The sequence below is a fragment of the Ciconia boyciana genome, chromosome 2, assembly GCF_034638445.1.
Source record: "Ciconia boyciana chromosome 2, ASM3463844v1, whole genome shotgun sequence".
NCBI lineage: Eukaryota > Metazoa > Chordata > Aves > Ciconiiformes > Ciconiidae > Ciconia > Ciconia boyciana.
In genome coordinates this window covers 100,379,748-100,400,529 of record NC_132935.1, presented here as the reverse complement: position 1 = coordinate 100,400,529, position 20,782 = coordinate 100,379,748, and the positions used below count along the sequence as shown (strand labels likewise).

The window sequence follows — 20,782 nt, the reverse complement described above, 5'->3', positions numbered from 1 at the left end:
AGACCTAGGATTTCACAAGAAGAGAACAGCTACAAATTAGTATTAGAACAAACTGGGTCGCATCTCCCTTTTCAAATGCTTTTGCATGGATGGCTTTCTGTACCTGCAAATGGTGGAATATAATCCACAAGCCTATTCCAGACATTACTGGAAATTTCTTCCCAAGACTCTTCCCACAGCCAACATCATAGTCAATCTCATAAAGACTCCCTTTAGTTTCTCTTCATTTAATATAATTGTTTTTATTTAATCTTGCAATGATGTAGTTTTTCCACTAAGAGGTGGAAAATCGAGATGGAAGGGAATATTTTCCCTTCCATCTATTGGCTTCTTCTCTTTCCCAGTAGCGTCCAAGTTTCACTGAACAACTCCATTTCTGCACAGCCATTTCAGACTTCACGCCTTATCTTGAGCCAGTGCTTACTTTGATCTGGGTTCTTACCGTCTACAGTCATAAGTAGGATGTCTCGTTTCAACATCATTCCCTTTCTTTACTCGTTAAGCCACATGCTTACAATGCATTTCATAAAGAACTTCATTCCTTATGCCTGCTTCCACAGGGAAGAAATCCACGTGCGCCAGCTTCTGCTAGTGACGTTCTCCAGATGCCCAGCTCTATTTGGTAACGTTTCTCTTTTGCCACACTAAATGCGTCTCATTTCCTTTCAGCATTCCTGCAAGCCATGGCTGTTCAGGGCAGCCGGGCCTCCTCCAGAGATGTTCCTCTCAGTCGCTTTGCAGGGCTCTTCCGGCTGGTGTGCTGGCAGCTGCGGGGGGTTGATCTTCTAAGCTCCATCCGCTGTTTTCGCCTCTGCTTGAAAGGTCTGCTCTTTCTCAGTGCAGCTATCTATTCATCATTTGTTGTTTAGCCCATTCTCCCTACAGTGGTTTAGCCCCAGAGTAGACAGAATAATCCCATTTGGGTTTGAGCCTGTCTTTTCCGTAAAGAAAATGTTACAGACATCGCTATTTTGCACTGGGATTCCTGCCAGTTAGCTGCATCAATGATAAGGATTGATTCTTTGGAAGGTATTTTACTGAAGCTAAGGAAACACTTCTGTGGAGAAAACAAAGTTTTAACAAGACACTTCAAAAAGAAGGCTATCCTGACATCATAAGCCTACTGCAGTTTTAACTAAAAATCTTTCTTGGCTCGTCCACTGGAAGCTCAGCCATCCTTGGAGCTCATGGTTGCTGAGGTAATGCACTGCTCTTTGTAACGTTTTCCCCTGATGTTGAACTCGCTGCTAGTAGATGGACACAACTCTGTCCTGCGGCGTTTGGGCAGGCACTTGTCAACCGTGGCCTGTCGCTGCCTGGAAAAGCAGTACGGCATGAGCGGCCTCAGCGCTTCGCAGGCAGCCCTTTCCCAAGGAGGCAAAGCGCAGGCTGGGGCTGGGGCAGGGCTCGTCGCTGTCACCTCGAGGCGCAGCACCGCTTCCAGGCCTCTGTAATGCGCAACACCCAGGTCATCTGTGCTAGCACCAGGACTGCACCAGGCAGGTCATTATTTTCTAATCGAGCATTGCGCATCTTTTGTCAAAAAAAACCCAACCAAAACCCTAGTGCCATGACATTTAGTTCGAAGCAGTTTGTGGGCTTTTCTTTGTGGCCTTTCCTTGCCACAAGGAAACTTAGTGTCCAGTCAGACAAACCAGTGGGTTTGTGGTGACAGCACGCACCTGCACAAACCATGGTGGTGGCTCTCCGGAAGGCCCTGAGGGCGAGGGCACGGGCACGGGCACGGGCACGGGCACGGGCACGGGCACGCTGCAGCCCCTCGGCGCTCGGCCCGGGCAAGCAGCCCGACGGCAAAGCGCAACGCCTGGCTTCCCCCGCCCTCTTTACGCATGCGCGAGCAACCGCAGCAGCGCCACCTTCCCGCCCGTATCGCCACTGCAAGGAGCGGCCCGTCGCGCATGCTCACTTGGCGGAAGCGGCCGTCCGAGGAGGGTGGGGAGTTCTCTCCCCCCCCCCGCCCGTTCCGAAGGCGCTCGGGTGTTTCCGTTCCTTTCCGACGCCACGGCCTTTCCCTGCCCCCTCGCCGCTTGCCTGGGCGCCGCAATCCCGGCGGCGCGGCGGGAGGAGGCGGAAGATGGCGGTTGGGATTGGCGGGGAGGCGGCGGCAGGCGCGGCGGCAGCAGCAGTTATGCAAACGAGGCCGTCGGCAACCAGCGCCAGAGCCGGTGTGGACCGCGGCTGAGCAGGGAGGCGACTGGGGCTGCGCCGCCACCGCCCTCCCCGGCGCCGGACCCTCCTCCTCTCCCTCCCTCGCCGCCTCTCGCCTTCCCCGCCTGCACCGGCCCCCCGCCCTCGCCCCGGCCCGGCATGGACGTTGGCGCTCCGCCGTGTCGCTGTGCGCGGCGCTGCGAGGCCGCGAGCCGCCGCTGCCGCTGAGCGGGGCCGCCCGCCGCTCCCGGGAGGGGGGGAAGATGTCGGACACCAAGGTGAAAGTTGCCGTCAGGGTCCGGCCGATGAACAGGAGAGGTAAGCGGCGGGCGGAGCTGGGGAAGGGGGCGGCGGGGTCTCGGGGCGCCGAGGCTGCGGGGGCGGGGGGGTGTGGGGAGGGGGCGGCACCGGGGCGCGCCTGAGGCGGGCGCGGCGTACCCCCGTGCCCCCGGCTTCTCCCCCGGGCTGGCGGGAGGATAAACCCCTTCACGCACATCCCCCGCCGCCGTCGCCCCTCGCTCAGGCACGCCTGAGAGCCTGCCCCGCCGAGGGGGAGCCGGCGGGGGGGCGAGCTGCCCCGGCGTGCGAGGAGAAGGGGGTGCTCTCGCCCTGGGTACAGCCCCCCGGCCGTGTCGCCTTGCAGAGCTGGACCTGAATACCAAGTGCATCGTGGAGATGGAAGGAAACCAGACCGTGCTTCACCCTCCGCCTTCCAACACCAAGCAGGGAGAAAGGTAAAAACCCAAGTCGCCGTGCCCCAAATAAAGACCCAGCCCCGGTTCCTCTGCCTCACCCTCGCAGACGCTTTGCCTGGCTTTGTTAGGGGAGCGGCGGGGTCCTGAAGTTCTTGCTCGGTGCCTCTCAGGGGCTGCGGTGGGGGGGAGCGGGCGGGGGTGAGCTCCAGCCAGGGGTTGCTGTGCTGGGCTTGCATCCCTGGGAAGTAGGAACCAGACCTTCCTCTCCTGGCTTCCTGACTGGAGTCGGAGGTACCCAAATTGGGATGTGGAGACAGGAGATCCCTGATGGCCTCCCAGGTTTAACAGCTGATTCTTGATTAACTGCTCAAAAATAAGCTGTTGATTAGGTAAGGACTTAAGCTCTGTGCATGCTGTTTTCAGAAATTTCCCTTGAGTGCAGGCTGCTAATAACTTGGTGTAACCTTTGGGGGAACAAGAAGCAGAACCTGAATCTTATGCTAGTGATGGTATTTTTTTTAAGTTTGTTTACTAGGTTTTAATGTATCTGCGTTTGAAGAGGCTGAAATTGCTAGATCCTTTATTAATTCAGTGTTGTTCTGTGAAGTAGCCTATAAGAATATGCTAAAATAATTTTGAAATCTGGCATTTAGTTGTGATGCCCCAGTAAAGAATACCCTTGGAAGTAATCCAAAATACCAATGCACTAGACTGTAAAAATAGATCAGAACAGGAAAAGATTTCTTTCCTTTGAGGGATTGTGGGGAAAGACAGGGAGGTGCAAGGGGAATAGTGATGTCGTATGCTTAGCTCTTCAGTTACCTGTTGACTGCCCAACATAAGTTGATCTGTTAAATGTATTTAATGACAAGGAGTGTGAAATAATTTGCATGGTTATAGAGATATAACCTGAACACATTCCTATTACTCAAGGTTTTATTAAGAATATTTTTGATCGAGTTCATAGTAGTTATGAAGAAACTGTAGTGTAAGAAAATGTTTTTTTTCAAAGGCGGTATGTCATGCTTTTATAGTTTTCCAGCAGAAGAGGTTGAGACCTTTTCTATTTTTACATGTCCAAGATGTGAAGGTGCTTCTCATGTTAATCCACATGCTGGAATGTAGCTGTAATCACACCAGTTTATCTTAAATCCAACTTACATTGTCTTCAGAACCATTGTTGTGGCTAATGTGCTGGCCTGGGTCTTGAAAGATCTGTGCTTATTTCCTGCCCCTTTCACGGATCTTTGTGATCTTCTACAAGTTGTGCTTTGTCTGTGGGTCTCAGCATCCCATCTGTAAAATGGAAATATTGTTTTTCTTGAGACTATTCTATTTTAGAGAATATGGGTTTTTTTTCCCTGCTATTTATCGAAGCGTATATATGGTGTCCATCACAACACTGCTATAATAAGAATAACGTTAACTCTTTAAAGTGAGTGGATTTGACAGGTATAAAGCATGAAATACACGGAGTTTACAAAGCAAGAACAGAATTAGGATTTAAAAATCATTATTTCAATAGACTAAAGAGCCTAAGGGCCAGATGGTTTAATAAAGAGCCTCTAATGTGTGAATTTTGCTTGTTGTGCACATTGGCCTGCAGGTATTCAGTGAGACTGTGCAGTGACTCTCTGTCTTTTGAGAGCTTGTGTGGCTTTTGTTTATCTGTCTTTAATAGCTGTAATATATATATAAAAATATATATAATTTTATATTTATATATATTTTTATATATATTTATAATTTTATATTTATATATAGATAAATTTATATTTATATATAAAAATATATATATTTATATAAAAATATAAATTCTCTTGGTTGGAATTGGCTTCTGGTTCTGCGCCAAGAGCCTTATGAGTGAGATGTGACGCTTGTGTGGGACCTCACCGTTGACAGCTGTGTTGGCAGGTGATAGCTGTCCTGCTTGCAGCCCAGTGTGAGGCTGGAATTTGGCTGGCTGTTACAAGTGTGACTTAGCATTTGAAGCAACTGCCTGATGTGAGTGGATTGGAAATATTAGCAAGAAATGCTGATGAGAAGTAACTCACACTAGTGCAAACAATTAGTTTGGGTACCTTCTAAATACCCAAATGGTTACATACAGATGTTGTATGTAACCTGTTGAGATGCCTAACAGACTTTCTAGTGCCTTGTGAAGATCCTTACATTTTCTTCAGTGCTAAAGTGTTGATTTCTATTTTTTACTCAAGATAAATAGTTTAATTTCTCATGACAAAGAATGAATTCTGTTCTTCTATGTGTACCCACCATAAAATGTCTGTGTAAACTGGCTCTGAATTGCTGAGTAGTTGCTGCTTGTACTTGGATTGATGCCTTGGCAGGGTTAGAGATGTCAAATGGATTTTTGGTTTTCTTTGTGTAGCTTGTTTTTATATAGCTCAACTGGATTTTTCTTTCAGAGCAATCATGTCATTGCAAAAATTATTTCACTTGTTAGGGTGATTAATTGGTCTTTCTCTACTATATTGCATTATTTTAATATTCTGTTTAGTCTTACCTTTCCCTTTTTACATTGTATCTTTTTATATGGAAATTTCCCTTTTCTAGTTGAATGGAAGTACAAGTTTGTACTTCACTTCGGAATAAGAATAAGTAGCCTTCTAAAGCAGATTTGGTTTCTAGGGCTGCTTTTCTTAAATGAGCTGAGGCCAAGAGACTATAGGGTGTGGGTGGAATTCAGGACCATGCTTATTATTTGCTTAATTCTCTCTGTTATAATTTTAAAAGTATTGACAGAATTTTCTAAAGGAAAATTAGATAACTTTAATAATTGTAATATTATAAAATTTGCTCTTGGAAGAATATCCAAGGTTAGGAAAATCAAATTTTACTAGCTTTGCCTATTCTGCATGGAGTTTTTTAATTAAATCTGAGTTCAGATGCATGCTGTTAATCAGTCTCTAGGTTTTATTAAGAATATTTCTGAAGCATTTTAGATGGGTAAGTAATGATAGTTTTACAAGTAGTGAAAAAAGCCTAAAATCTCTGGCAGTGCTGTCACTTGTCCAGCTTTCACTATTGTATTAGGGGTAAAGCAGTAAGTTATAACCAGAAATTAGAACAGGGTTCTGACTCCATCTTCCAACTACTAGACCACACAGCATACGCACCTTAACAAACAGAGCTACAAAATAGTAATTGTTAATAAATACAAGTGTTCTGTCTTTTTATAAGCAGCAGGTCTGCCATTCCCCACAGACACATGACTTTTAGCATTGTAAACTAGCAAAGGAGGAAAACCAGAACATAGTAAAACTAAACAGTCTTGAGTCTGAAAGGCACAAGAAAATCTTTATCGACTGAAATATAGGAGGCAGAGTTCAGAAAGGAACAGTTTTCATTAGCTGGTATCAGGTATAATCTCCGGTGCTGGCAAAGGTTTTGTAAGTTGGTTGTTGGACTTCATACCTTTAACCCTTGTTTTACTATTACTAATAGCAGTAGTTTCCTTTATATCTGCCTAAGTGTGCTTATGTGTCATTTTAGTTGCCTCTCCTGTCTCTCATCCATTTCCTCCCCCAAACCAATACAGATTTCCCTTTCTTCCCCAGAAGAACATCTTGTCTTTCTGGGAACCCTCTGATTTTTTTCTGTCTTCATCTGGGGCTCTGAATTTCCTTTCTCAAAGTACACTCTTCCTGAAAAAATTGTTCTAACTTACAGTCTTTTAGAAATGGATATTAAGTTTCAAAGCCAATTGTATACATCCTGCTGTCTTGCTGTAAGTGTTTGTATTTGGTTGTTGGCAATAAGGTACAGTATTAAAATGTAACTTTGAGATAACTGGAGTATGGAATTACAGACAATCTTTCAAAATATTTGAGTAATTTTTTACAATGGAAATTTCACACCTCTCTCTAGGTTTACGAAAGATTTGACTTTGTTAGGGATGTTATATTTTAGTAGGACAAATTAGGTTTTGCCAGGTTTGTCCTCAGCTTTTGATTGTTAAAATATGCTTTCCTCCACCCTTTCCTTTCAGCTACACTTTTTAATGCATAGGATCTGAAAAGGAAAGTTTTATTTTAGTTCCCTGACAGTTCTTCATGACATGATTTTTCCTTTAGTAAGCAAAATACTTGTCTTGACAGAAATAAACAAGGAACTATGGAGATGGTAGAACTGAAATACTAATTGAACTGTAGTTTTGACTGCAACAGAAATTCATCTATTGGGCAATTTATTCCATTAGAGCACAGTAGCCTTGTGCAAACTTTGCCTTACTAAAGATCGTGGGGCAGAAAATAAGAAAGGAATCATCAGTGTGTAGGGCTGAACTTAAAATTACCACTTTTCTCCAAAAGTATCTTTCTTGCCTGGCTTAACTTTTTTTTTTTTTTAAAAAAACATTTTACGACTTGCTTGTTCTGTCATCTTCCATCTTCATTTTGATAACAGACAAGTAGCACCAAGGCCCAATTCTACTTAGGTAAAACTGTTGTTATAGCTATAAATTACTAAAGATTCCAGAATATATGGGGGCTTTTTTGAGTAGATTTGAGGTCTTTAATAAAATAAACAGCTAGGAACAGATTTGCATGTGTGTCTATCTAGTTTTTGTAGGTCACGATACTTTCAAAGATGAATATCTGAAGCACAGATTTCATCCCTAGGCAGCTTGTCCTGAAACTCTTGTTACCAGAAAACGGCTGTTGCTCCCCCTGCCTTGGAGAAACATGATTTTTGGATGGTCTTTAGTACATAGTCCTTCATGTGGTGATTGTGACACTTTTAATTTTTTTTGATGTGTTGCTATGAATAGCATCGGAGATGAGAAGAGCGCTGTTGTAGGGAGAGGATATGCGTTTCTGGTAATGGTTACTTTTTCAAACTGAAACTTGTGGAAGCTGAAATAAGACAGCTGCTAATTATTTCCGTATGTGAAGGAATGGTCAACAAGATGATGTCTTTGATGCGGACACTTCAAATTATCACCTGTCTGAGGTAGATCATAAAATAATAGCAGGCAGCAGCTTTTATCTTTGTCGGCAGGAAATTGTAAAAGTAATCTGACTTTGACCTCTTCTGTTAACTTTCCTGTTAGACATCAATGTTCAGGATGTGAACTGTTAGCTTTGAACATTTGCAGAAGAGGTGTATTCGAATTATAAAATGTGCGGTTCGAAAATGGCATTTTGGAGCTATTTTTGCATTGCTTTAATTCATTCATGCCTCAGATGGGACACTAGATGCAGTTCCTTGAAATCGCTGTTCTTAAATTCCATGTAATTTGAAACAAAATGAGATATGCAGTATTTTGGATTACAAGTTTGTGGCATGGCTCTTGGTTCTTCCTAAGGTAGCCGGAACTGTGAGTAAATGCAACATCCATTATTTTACCATGTTTATAAGATCCAGACAGCTGTTATGACCTTGTGCTTTGGTCTTTAAATGGCATTGCTAAAGGAAACTACCATTGGAGGCTGTTGGGATTGTGGGTAAGCAGCTAGTAGTACTTAGCTGGCAATATTTCAGAACAGAAATAGATAAAGTGTTTGAAAAGAAGGAAAACTGTGCTTGGTGTTACCGTGTTTAGGCAATCATTGCTTTGTAGCTATTCTCTGCTTTTGGACTACTGAGTATTATGTTCAAATATTTCTGAGTAGGACACAGTAAAATGAGGTTCAGCTTTGAACTTGTCCAGTTTCTCTGTTTTATGATGTTAGAAATGCCCACACTGGAACACGAAAAGATTTGTTAAACAGATTAGTAGGCCTTTAGACATGCTTAGCTTCTGTGTTTAGAGGGGCAGGTATGCATGCACTTGCCTGTTACTGCAGCCAGAGGTGTTTTTTGAGATCTGGATTACTGGTCAATACACCTTGAATATGTTGTTAATTGAAATGAATTATGAATTAAAAAAATGTGTAGCTCTTTTAAAATGGAATATTTTTTTTGTCCTTTTCTTTGGGGAGATCAGGACTAAAGGAAAAGTTTTATTTTCACCTCCTTTGCCTCCTTAGTATAAATAGTAGAGACAGCTTTCTTGTTTTGAAAACAAGATTCTTTGCTCTGTTGTGCAATCTGGTAGGCTTATTAAATGTGCATATAGTAAAATTTCAGACTTCTAATTAGATTCACTGTAATTTAATAGATTAAAAATTTGAAGTTAAATGATACTTGTAAATATTGTAGTGACCCAGGTGTGGGCTAGATTCAAATACTTCAGGAAGTGCTTAAGAAGTCCCTGTTCTGCAGAACCTGAGCTCAGAGAGAAGCAGCGCACACCAGCTGCCCTGCTGTGCAGGTGTGTGTATCGCACAGAGCTGGGGTGTGAATCTTGGTACAAAGTTGTGAGGATAAAGCGAATCCTTTCTTGGTCAGAAGCCTGCAGTGCAGCATGCATAGGGAGTTCAGGGAGTCAACATGGTGGTACTTCTAGTAATAAGATTAGAGCTAAATCTTTAAATTGACAAACGTACTTGTTGCTGTGTGTTTGAGACATTATCAGATTTGAAGTCCTTCATTCCTCTACAGTTGGGTGCAGATTGAGCAGCAGTAGCTGCCTCTAGCTGTGTTGCCTGTGTCTCTTGCATGGACAGACTGTCTTTAATGTTGGGAAAGTAGTACAGTGTCTTTGCTTATTTGGCCTGCCTTGGGCATGGTTTGAATCTATTAATGGAAACAATTACTGCCTACTATAGCAAAATGCAGCTGCTGCAGCAGTGCTGTGCAGATGCTGTTGCTTAACTGAATAACTTCTCCGATTGCTCAGTTCCTTGTATTTCCTGAGGATGTCTGTTACTGACAGCAGAGTGTGGAGAAGGCTCTTCAAGGAAGTGTGAAAGCGTTGGCTGGAGACAGTGAATTTTATGTCTTCGGTGAAGTGCAGCCTACAAAGAAAAAGCCCCTGCTGTGCAATGATGTGCATCACAGGACTTGGTATCAAGTTAACTTGAGATCCGAAGCACCAAGTTAACTAAAACAGTCATGCTGTTGCCTGGAAGTGATGTTGCTGTGTATCTTTTCACAAGAGACTGTAGAAGGGGTATAAGCTTGTTCAGTCAGTACCTGACTTTGTATGTTGATATGAAATTGGTCGTCAGTTTGAGGTCTGCTGGAGCTTGAGCTGCTTGTGTGTGTATTTACGATCTTTCTGTGGCATGTGATGGGTGTTCACTGGGAGCTGAGGGAGGAGCTTGGTAAGTTAACAACAAGCAGATTGAAAATTCGCGGTATGAAGGTCAATCAGAAAAATGCGTTACTGACAGGAGTTGGAAATCAATGACATGAGCTCAAGATATCCATGTTGGTGAAGAGTAGGAGTTACACAAGCTGTTTCCAATGCCATGGGAGGATGTCTCTGTCATTTCTCATTTTTGGGGAAAAGGGAATGCATGGCTTTCTGATGCTGCTGTGCTTGGTTAGTGTTAATTAACCTCTGCAGTTCTAGCCTTTATTTTTCATAGATGCCTTTTAATCTAAAAATAATAACTAAAAAAACCCAACTCGGTCATTGAAACATCTCATGAAATTCATAACCATATCCTGAACTAATATATTCCTTAGTCATCAGCCGCAACCTTTATTTGGCATTTTGTTATATCCTAAATAGAGACATCCTCAAGCATGTACATGCTTACCAAATACACCTACATCTTCCTTGGATAATGTGAAGTTAGTGACTTGTAAGGTGCAACTTTTTCATGAGGAGGTAATCTGAATGTTCTGTCTCATTTCACATAGATCACCATAGGGAAATCTATATGGTAACAGCCCCTAATGAAGTCACTAATGATTTATTGTCCTATAGTAACTTGTTTGCCATTTAAGTGTTATAACTCAGGACAAAGATTTATACCCCAATTACTCTTTTGTCAGATTAAGCCATGAATATATTTTGGTGCCTTTTAATGGTACAGTACTTATTTTGAGGTATATCAGTCAGCACAGCAGTAGAAAGGTGTGTCTGAAACATTGCTGTGTGCTTGTGTTAGTGCTTTGTAACTAGCATGGTTAATGGTGATGCTGAAGATACGTCAGAGAGGCTCACTGTGCAGTAGCAACAGGGTACATACTTACGGTCTGTTTTCTAGATGCAAACCCACACCAAGCCCATGCTGCTTGCCTCTTCGTGTTTAGTAACAGCATAGGTAGTAGGCTGGTACTTGGCTTACTTTGAGATTCATGGCGTCACTGCATCTTCTTTTTGCAGTGTATGTATATTCCAAGAATGTTAAGCATTTCACAAACATGAATCAAAGCAGCTGCTGTGGCTGGAATGGCATGCTTATCTCTGCATGTGTTTGTGAAGATACTGCTCGATGTGTTTAAAAAACTACCAGGATGCATTGTTAACTGTAAACTTTCTAAGAAGTAATTTGATGCTTTGTTTTAAAAACATATTGCTGAAACTCTCAACACTTAAATATTTTTTCTGATTTTTTTTTGTTTTAGTGAATACTTTAGACTTGCAAATAAAATGAAAAAATGTACATGATATCCTATTTATTGAGCTTACATTTTCTTAGTTTATTCCACAGTCTCTTTTTAAACATAAATGTAAATCCCATGTAAGTAGTGTTCAAAAGCCTCCAGGCGAGATTAAATTTTCTTCTTCTAGCATAAGGCTTCAAAATTCTGAATCTGTCTCTTGAGCTACTGGAATAATTTTTATAACATTAAATATAAGTATGTGAAGCTGTCTGTTTTGCTTAATATTTCTTATATGATGACAAGGAACAGCAGATCTTAGATAAGAAACTGCGGTACTTGATACTTCTTCCCACATGGTTTCCACTTTTCATATGACTTTATGATTAAAATCATGTGCAGTGTAGCCGAGAAGGTCTTTCACAAATCTGATTCTTTCACAGTTGAAAGAAAAAGGATTGGGTGAGGTAGAAAGGGAAGTTTATTTGCAAAATGAATGGATCTGTACAGTGACTGGCACTGGCTGCAATGTAATTTTTAATACTTCGGAGTTCTTATTTTGTTGAATTTTTACTTCAAATTCAATTTTACTTTGTGATTCAAAAGCCAAGGCTTGTTTTACTGTAGATGAGCTTTTGCTAAAGATAAGTCAACAGAGCATTCCAGTGGAGGCATAGAGCTGGTGGAAGTTTTCTACTGGCAAAGCTGCTTTATGGCCCTGAATGAGCAGCATCCTGGTCTGCTTTGGAAAGTTTCTTGGTCAGCATCTGTCCATGGGATTTTTTTTTTTTTAATGTATGCAATGTGGTGTAAGTCTGCAGCACTCCGGTGTCATTTTTGCTCAGTAGTGCCACCTCCCTGAATGAAGCAAGTCCAAAGCATTTTGATATTTTTTGGTATTTTTTCCTTCCTGTTATACCATGTTGTCATTCCCTATTTTGAGCTGTTTCTAAATTTTCTTTAGACTTGAAATGTGTTTTCAGATAATTTTATCTAATAAAGTCAGGCTGAAACAGAAATTGCCCATTTGGTAAAATAAAAAAAAATGTTTATATTCACTGTATGCAGCTGAAGACATTAATATGTTACTTATATATCCTGTGAATGCTCAGCAAGAAGTAGTTGAGTTTGAGTATGTTTTTTAAAGAGAACTTCGCAGTTATCTGAACTTTGCAGGGAGTAAGAGTAGAAACCATTTGCAGTCTTCCTGCACCTTGCTGTTGTACTGTATTGGGATAAAAAAGATGGTTCTGAAAGTGTTGTTAGAAGTGTATCATGGAACATCATCTCAGCACTCAGGTTTTGCTGTTTTGGAGCTTCTTGCTGTGACCACAGCAGATATGCTATTCTGAAATAAACTGTCTAGAAAACAATCTGGTATTTTCCATACTGCCCATTACATTTAAAAAGAAGAAAGTTTTGAATAGTTCTCATTCTTCTTCTGGTGTTAATCTAATCCATGTACCTGCATTCTTGATTGGAGTGCCCTTGAAAAATGCTACTTAAGTGTCTGCAGAGAAACTGACACACAAGGAAACACAAAAGATGGCTTGTTAATGGATTTGCTGCTGACATGGTAGAATATAGGGAAAGGATACTTGGGGACCAGGACTGGAATGACAATGAAAGGCAAAAGAGAGGTACAGAAATGGATGCCCGACATGATGAAACTCCTCAAAGTACATGTTGGAGGAAAACAAAACAAGCAGACAACAAAACCCAGCAGCATCCAGTAGCTTTTTTCCATCCTACTGAAAATGTGTATGAGAAACTGGCATTCTCTGAGGTGGTACTACAGTCTTCATGTGTGTTCTGGTTGAGATCCAAGTTGAAAACAAAAAGGAAAATCAGTTCATGTAAAAAGACCATAGAACACTAGACAGCTTGCCCTGTAGTTTCCTTGTCAAGAGCTTCCAAGTCCTTAGTATGTTTGTTGTTTGAGGTGTTCATAACGTTGCAGCTAAGTTCATGTCATATTCCTAATTTTCATTGCATAGTTGTAACATATATTTTAACACTGAATTTTTACTGTTTATTATATGAAACGTCTGTCATGATTGAGAATCTGTGTAGGTTGGCTGTGAAGTAATCCACTTGGAAACAGTTGTGTGTCCTTCAAAAGGACGATGAAAGCATGTATGAAGATGCAACATTTAAGTGTTTTCCTAAAGTCTCTTTCAATGGAACAGTATCTTGAAGTTTTTTAATAAATTCAGTAGATGTTCTGTCCCTCTCAGCATCCCAGTTCCATGGTTGGATTCCCCCTTACTGTCAGAAGTACTGTGTACTGAAGGAGGGGGATGTCTGACTTCCCCGTGGTGAGAGTTAGAAGTTAACTCTTGCCAGTTCTGTTTTCAAGTGCTCAGCAGCGCATAGTGGATGAGTACTGGACCTAGATAGACGACAGATTAGGCTGTCCTCTCTTTTTAAATTACTCTTTGGGGCAGGCTGCATCCTCTCAAGTAGTTTTTGAAGTTTCAGTTTTGTAGATGTGAGTGTGGCAGTGGGAAGCTTTTTTTTTTTTTTTTTGGAAATACTAATGGTGTGCAAGGTTTGTGCCCTTACTGTAATCTATCCTTACTGCCATCTACACTCACAGATAGAAACTTTGTATATGTTTCAAGGAGTGTGGTGTACCTTTATTTGAAATTTCAGAATGGCATCTTGCAACTTTGTGATAGTTTAAACCCAGAAATACAGATCCACAGTGTTGGGCTGGCTGAATACCCTTAGTGTTTTGCGATACTCATGTGTTTTCTGAGTTATGGTTCTTCTGGTACATGGTCTAACCGGTGTTATTGGTTGCTATTTGAGAATTTCTTACCTGAATAAGGAAGAAATTAATGGCTTATGTACAAGGTAGATCAAATAGACTTTGAAAATACTCTTGCACTTATATGACCAAGGTGTAAAATGAGTTTTATAAAAATCTCTCTAAACCAACTCGATCTTAATCTGTCATCCTTTGTCAAGAAGGGTGTTGTAGGATGACTTCTGGAGGACCTCACAGTTTAAATACTTAAGTTTTTCTCAGGGTATCTGCATCTTCATGATTCAGAAAAGACAGAGGCGAGTGAGTCACATAAGTGACCTCTTGCCTGCTTGCCTTTGCTGTGATTAAAAAGAGAAAGTAAATGCTAGGTCTTTGTGGGCTTTGAAATGAGATACTATAAAATGGAATTGCAGAACTGAATTTTGAGGGAGGAATTTTTCATCAGCAGTGTATATAAATGAGAGGAAATAGAAATAGTAATGATGACATGCAGTTACGTAGGAAAAAAAAAATTAGCTCATTTTCTTATTTTCAAGAAACATTTAGGAGTGGCAAGAGTCTGACAAGCTGTTGACTGGTAGTTGTAATGAGCAATGTCAGAGTTTGGTGAGCTCAAGGTGAGTGTTTGATTAGACTAGGAAACTTGCACATTTTTTCCAAATAATAGTGGAAAAACTTTGTTCTTGAAATACTTTTATAATTGTCATTCTACTTTGCATCCAAAATAGAAGGCAAGTTATAGAGTCCCTACAGAACTTTTGTTCTAAATGGAAGGAGCAAAGGGTGCTATGTGGTTTTTGTTGTTTTTCTATTAAAGATCTAGACTGGGTAATTCATAATTCTTTTAAAAATCATGTTCCTTCCGCCCCCCCCCAGCTGTTTCTGCATATGAGGCAGGTTGCTTCTTTGCCCCAGTACTAGTTAATCTAAGAGTATTGGAAATGGGATGATTGCCTCAGCTGCAGCTTCTCTTGTAGCAGATCCTTCTACTCATGCTCTTTTACTTTCATGTCTCAGTTTGCAGACCTAGTAGATGAAAATAAATTGAACTGGTCAGGAGTTACTAATCAAACAACATGACTTTTAGCTATTTTTGGAGTAGAATGGCTGTTTAAGCAAAAAGGAAACAGTTGACTCATTATGTTGAAAATTGTTGAGAATTGAGTGCTGCTGCTGACTAATTTAAAATATTAGTGATGATGGTCAAAGTGGAAAAGTTACACTGAAAAATTAATGTGATAAACTTTTTGGATAATTTTGAACTTAATTCTTTATTTGTCAAACCTGAATTTTGTTTGCAGTGTTGCTGTCCACCTACTTTGCTCCTTCACATTCTTATCCTAACTTTCTTAACCAAAAACTGCTGACCTCAGTAGTATTTGCCTTCTTGGATCACTAATTAATGTAATGCTTATCCGAGTTCAGAACCTGCGTACCCTTTCATATGACTTTTCATGGTGTTTCAGAGTGATCTGCTTGTTCTGAGTCTTTCTTCTTCCTTAATACATGACTTCTCATTCTCTTCTATGGATTTTTGTCAACTTTTTGAGAGACCACATGTAATTCTACTTTATTTCTTCTAGGTTGTTTTGTGTAACTCTATTCACTATGCAGGCAGATCTCTAGGTAGATCATTTAGGCTGTGGGTTATTTATGGCAGAGGTAATTAGCTGAGTTGCAGCTCCTGAAACTGAAGAATTGCGTCTCAGTGTTGTGGAAGTTTAGCTGATAAGCTTTGCGGGGCCTCCGCCCGTGCAGAGTCAGATCAGAAGTCTCAATGCTGGACTCCCACAGCCTGCTTGCACAGTGCAAGTACTGGGTGTGTAGCAAGGCTTTGTTAGCCTGCGCTGTCCATGCTGTACCTGGTGTTTGTGGCTGTCCTTGTGAACTTGGAAATGGGAGGAGGTGGCAGTGATGGAGTCAAGAGCAATGCCAGGGATAGGAAAGGGCAAAAAGTAGGTGTGTGTGGGCATCTGCTACTGTTTCACTAGTTCAGATGCAGTGCAGGATGAGCACCTGTTCAGGTAATGAGGCCAAGCTGATGGGGGTCTCCTAAAACTCAGAGTGCAGGGACTGGCTATACAGGGATAACTAATTGATTCCACAGTGTTGATTTGATGTTTGGGAGTGTCTGCAACATGCTCCCAAGTGTATGCTCTGTCATCTGGGATTTTGCGTTGTCAAGAGCGTTTCAGCCTATGCTGAACATGAGTAGCAGAGCTGACTGCAGATCACAACACAGATGGTACTAAACAGAACTATAAAGCTGTGTATGAAATTTTAAGTCGAATTTAAAGTACTTCATTAAATATTAGAAAAAAAGTAGTTGAAATACTTTACTGAAAAGTGGAGTAAACCTCCCAGTTTGATTTAAATACACCTATTGACCTTACTGATTGAGCTGAATGTTAAATTTAAAGCATGGGTATTTGCAGTAGCAGGAAAAGCATTCATTGGGAAATAATACATTTTTCACTGTTCTCTCTATGAAAGAGACTTTCCACTGTGTAACTGCAGTACAGGATGACTTGCACACACTTCTTATCCCAGTGTGGAAACCTAGATCTCCTTTCTTAACTGCCTCTGAATAGGTGCCAGCACGGGTCACAGACTGTACTGCAGTCTCTGGGTTAGCATGCAGTTGTCTGGGCGCAGTAGCCAAGGCTGACTATCAGCATGCAGGCTCTTTAAACATACACAGCTAATCTTTGTACTAAACCTCATCATTTCTGTGCAAGTGTATCCATGGATAAAGTTTATGCCTTTCTCTGTTCTCCAATTTAACTTTCTTCTTCCTCTACCTTTGATCCTCCTGACCTTCTACCTGCATTCTTCCATGCTCTTTAAAGATACGATTTAAAGTGTTATCTCTAGAAATGATGGTGTTTCAGAATAAAGAGATTGAGTGCTGTTAGCAACTCCCAGAAGCACTCTGCTGCTTATTCTAAATTGGAAGCTTCAATTACATTTAATTGTCTGCAGTTGGTGTGGTAGCATGTGTGTGTTGCTTGTTTCTCAGCCCCTTTGCTTTCTGTGCCTCACTCCTCTTGAGTAACTTATCTTGTAGCACTCACTGACAGTGGTTATTATCAACTGCTTTGTATTTATGTTTCTGTGTGCTAGTTGCTAAATATCTCTCTCCTGTTCTGAAACACGCCAGGGCTGGCAGCTTGATTTAATTGTTAAGGTGACCATGTTTTCTAATTTAGAGTTTGGTTGGGTTTTTTTCCTGCTGCATTAAGACAAATCTTATAAGGGAATAATTCTTCTTTTTTCACAATGCAGCTGTGCTTAGCATGCTGCTGCTGAATGGGAGCTAAAACACTCAGCTAGACCCCAGTGAATTTCTGCAGGGTGGTACAGACTCTCATGTTCTCAAACTCTCCCTCCCTTAACTTGGAGTGCTCCTTTGCTCACTGTATCCAGGCTGGGGCTGTGCTCTCATTTGGTACCTAATCAGGTGCTCTCTACCACGTGAAAGTGTCCATGCACCTTCTCTATTTTTAGACATTGGCTTGTCTCTTTGCCACTCTTTTGCTTTGTTTTGTGCCTGAGCTAATAAAAGCCTGGCTGGACGCAGTGTCTGCTTTTTGTCTACACGATAAACCTGCAACATCGATAAAATTCTCACAGGTAATGGCAGTGGGAAGATATTTCAAACAACTTCTACCTTTCTGTATAATAATACAGTAGTGTTCCACTCTGTAAAGAAACATTCATAAAATGAATTGTGGATATAAACCTGGCTCTGCAGTCTGAGATCACAACTCAAAAAACATTTTGAAGGGATAATACTGTTGGCTGCAAGCCAAGGAGGGGAAGAAGATTCAGGGAGGACTTAAATAAGAATGGAACAATTTTTCAAGAAAGAAGGATTGTCATATCTTTAAAATATTTGAGCTGTAGGTAGACTTTGGGCTATTGGAGTAAAATTTCATTGAGAATACTGCATGTTGTTTGAACACGTGTTTTAAATGTAAAAGTGTATCTGGAGAAAAATAAATTGTGTAGGGAAACAACTATTTTCTGGTAGTGGTACACTGTGCAGGCTGCTAGTCAGAGTTCAGGAAGTCTCTGCTTGTGTATTTTGTAAAGATTCCTGTGTGATGATGTCTGCCATCAATAAATACAAGAGTTACACAGTGTAGGAAGTCAGTTTGGGAAGGTGATTATGATGACTGGCAATCTTTGACTAAACTGTCTCAAGAATTTGGTAGCAAAGTTGCTTAGTTTGTCAGTATGGCCTTTAAACTGTGATAAGATCTGAAAATATGCAAAATCAAATTTTTGTTAATAATTATAGGCCTTTGGAATTTTAGAGGCTAGATTCTTAATCTCTGTATTTCCTGTTATCAGTTAATTGTGTCTGTATTGTCCATCACCGTGTCTCTTGGAGCTTAACACCTGTTGTTGTGTTGGAAAGGAGTAGACTTGTCAACCTTTCCCATAGCGGCTTTGAGTATGAGAATAGTAATTTTGATACCAAAGTCAGCATGTTGCTGCAAATTCACTGGGCAAGTTCTGTGGAGAGAGAGAAGTTGTTGATCTCAGGTAGACAGTTTTCAGAGCAAAATTATCTTTACGCTAACCTGCTAGATGCCTATTTCAAGCGCATTACTGTGCTTCTGTGCAACGTAATACATGGAATAAATTGATGAGCAGAGGTTTGGTGAAGCATATGAAAGGAGTTATAGAAGTAGGTGGGCTGGGCATGCTTGTGTGAAAAGCTGCAGTTTTGGGGAATGGGACAGGCTTGAATTGAAAACTAAAATAGATTTTTTTTTAAAATGCTTCTCTTAAAGTTACATTTTAAACAGGTTTTGGTATCAAAGGCTTCAAAAACTTAAATACTTATTTTCAGAGTTGTTAAGATTACAGATCAAAAACCGAAAAGAAGAATCCAGAGATTTTAGTAAGCAAATGTAATTGTAGGTTAGACATCTCTGTAGGTTATATACAAGTTTTGATTTCAAAAGATAGTAAAAACAGGGCATTCTTTTTTTTTTTTAATATATATTTGATGTAATGTTTTTAAAGTAGAGACATCAGATACCTCCTATTTTCTGTCCTTTTCTAGAATTGCCTTATCTGAGCATTCAGTTCTCTGGTGAACTCACAGGCAGGTGAAGAATAGTCAGTTCTGAGCACGTTCTTGCTGTCAGAAGGGTATTTTTCATCATGTTCCCTGTTTCCTTGAACAAAGTGCTCCAGCTGTCTTTATTCAGTAAAGGTACCATCAATTACAAGTAATTAATGGGGCAAATCAGATTATGATCTGTGGGTTTTCTTTTTCAGAGGTAAGATAATTAAAATGTCTGTTGTAGTCGAATAATTCTCCATACGGCAGATCTGACCTGAAGTTCTGTTTCTGAGGAAGAAAAAGTATTGTGGACGCTTTTTCATGTTGAACAGAGTTAAGAAGATCAAGGTATGAATGAGTGCTGGAATTCAACAAAAAATGTGTTCAAAATTGTCCTAATCATTATACCTTATATGCTGGAATATCTTTCACATAACCTTGAAATACGAAATACAGCATTTCGAAAGGTTTAAAATAACTGGTCAAAGTGGCAATGAAATGATGATCCTTTCATCATGCAGCTCCTCCAAATGTATTACAAGAGTATAAGGGAGAACATATCTGATCTACTTAATTCCTTTTTAGGAACCTGCAAAGGTAAAATACTGTATTCTCTCAAGAATGTCGTGGTTTAGCCCCAGCCAGGAACTAAGCACCACGCAGCCGCTCGCTCACTCCCCCCTGGTGGGATGGGGGAGAGAATCGGAAGAGCAAAAGTAAGAAAATTCGAGGGTTGAGATAAAGACAGTTTAATAGGTAAAGCAAAAGCCGTGCACGCAAACAAAGCAAAGCAAGGAATGCATTCACTCCTTCCCATGGGCAGGCAGGTGTTCAGCCATCTCCAGGAAAGCAGGGCTCCATCACGCGTAATGGTTACTTGGGAAGACAAACACCATCACTCCAAATGTCCCCCCTTCCTTCTTCTTCCCCAGCTTTATATACTGAGCATGATGTCATGTGGTATGGAATAGCCCTTTGGTCAGTTTGGATCAACTGTCCTGGCTGTGTCCCCTCCCAGCTGCTTCTGCACCTGGCAGAGCATGGGAAGCTGAAAAGTCCTTGACTAGTGCAGCAACAACTAAAACATCTCTGTATTATCAACACTGTTTTCAGCACAAATCCAAAACATAGCCCCATACCAGCCACTCTAAAGAAAATTAACTCAATCTCAGCTGAAACCAGGACAAGAATAAATTCAGTTCGCAAATTGCTTCAGGAGACTTGTCTGGTAGGCATGCATCAGCTATCCAATAAGGTTTTTTCCTGACTCTCTTCTTACTGCAACATGTTAATAGTAATGAGTATAAAATAACACCTTTTTTTGGGAATAGATAAGAGCTAATTTTAATTATATGGCTGTAGCTTTTTAATTTACACATGACTGGAAGGAAGCTTGGGCCTCCAAGCTGTTTTGTGCATCAATGCTAAACTTAAAATCTAAAGCTGCCAAAAGGAGCAAGTAGCAAAAAAGTAAAAGAAAAAACAATCAAAAGCAACAATTTCATGTAAGTGATGTGAGCTGTCTTAAGTGTCTGTGGGTCAGGCAAACTTTGCTACCTTGCAATTGCTGATGCAGCTACTGTGGCTCAGCTGATTCTTGGTAACTTCATTATGTCTGAGCTTATTCAAAGTATTGAGAGACAGAGAATTAATGGCTGTTTACAA

The 20,782-nt window shown here is 40.9% G+C and overlaps 1 protein-coding gene across 6 annotated transcripts in view; it reads left to right on the top strand.

Moving 5' to 3' along the window:
- Window positions 1-2,176: 2,176 nt before the first annotated feature.
- The window catches only part of KIF13A (kinesin family member 13A), a 120,477-nt gene continuing 101,871 nt past the window's right edge, over window positions 2,177-20,782 (top strand). For 5 of the 6 annotated variants that reach the window (XM_072853338.1, XM_072853337.1, XM_072853343.1 and 2 more), the window contains exons 1-2: window positions 2,180-2,487; window positions 2,813-2,903. In XM_072853338.1, the coding sequence (XP_072709439.1) occupies window positions 2,433-2,487; window positions 2,813-2,903 (146 nt within the window). In that variant the 5' untranslated portion in view covers window positions 2,180-2,432. Of the gene's footprint in view, window positions 2,488-2,812; window positions 2,904-20,782 lie in introns of all 6 variants that reach the window. The other variant, XM_072853342.1, reaches the window with a different exon arrangement.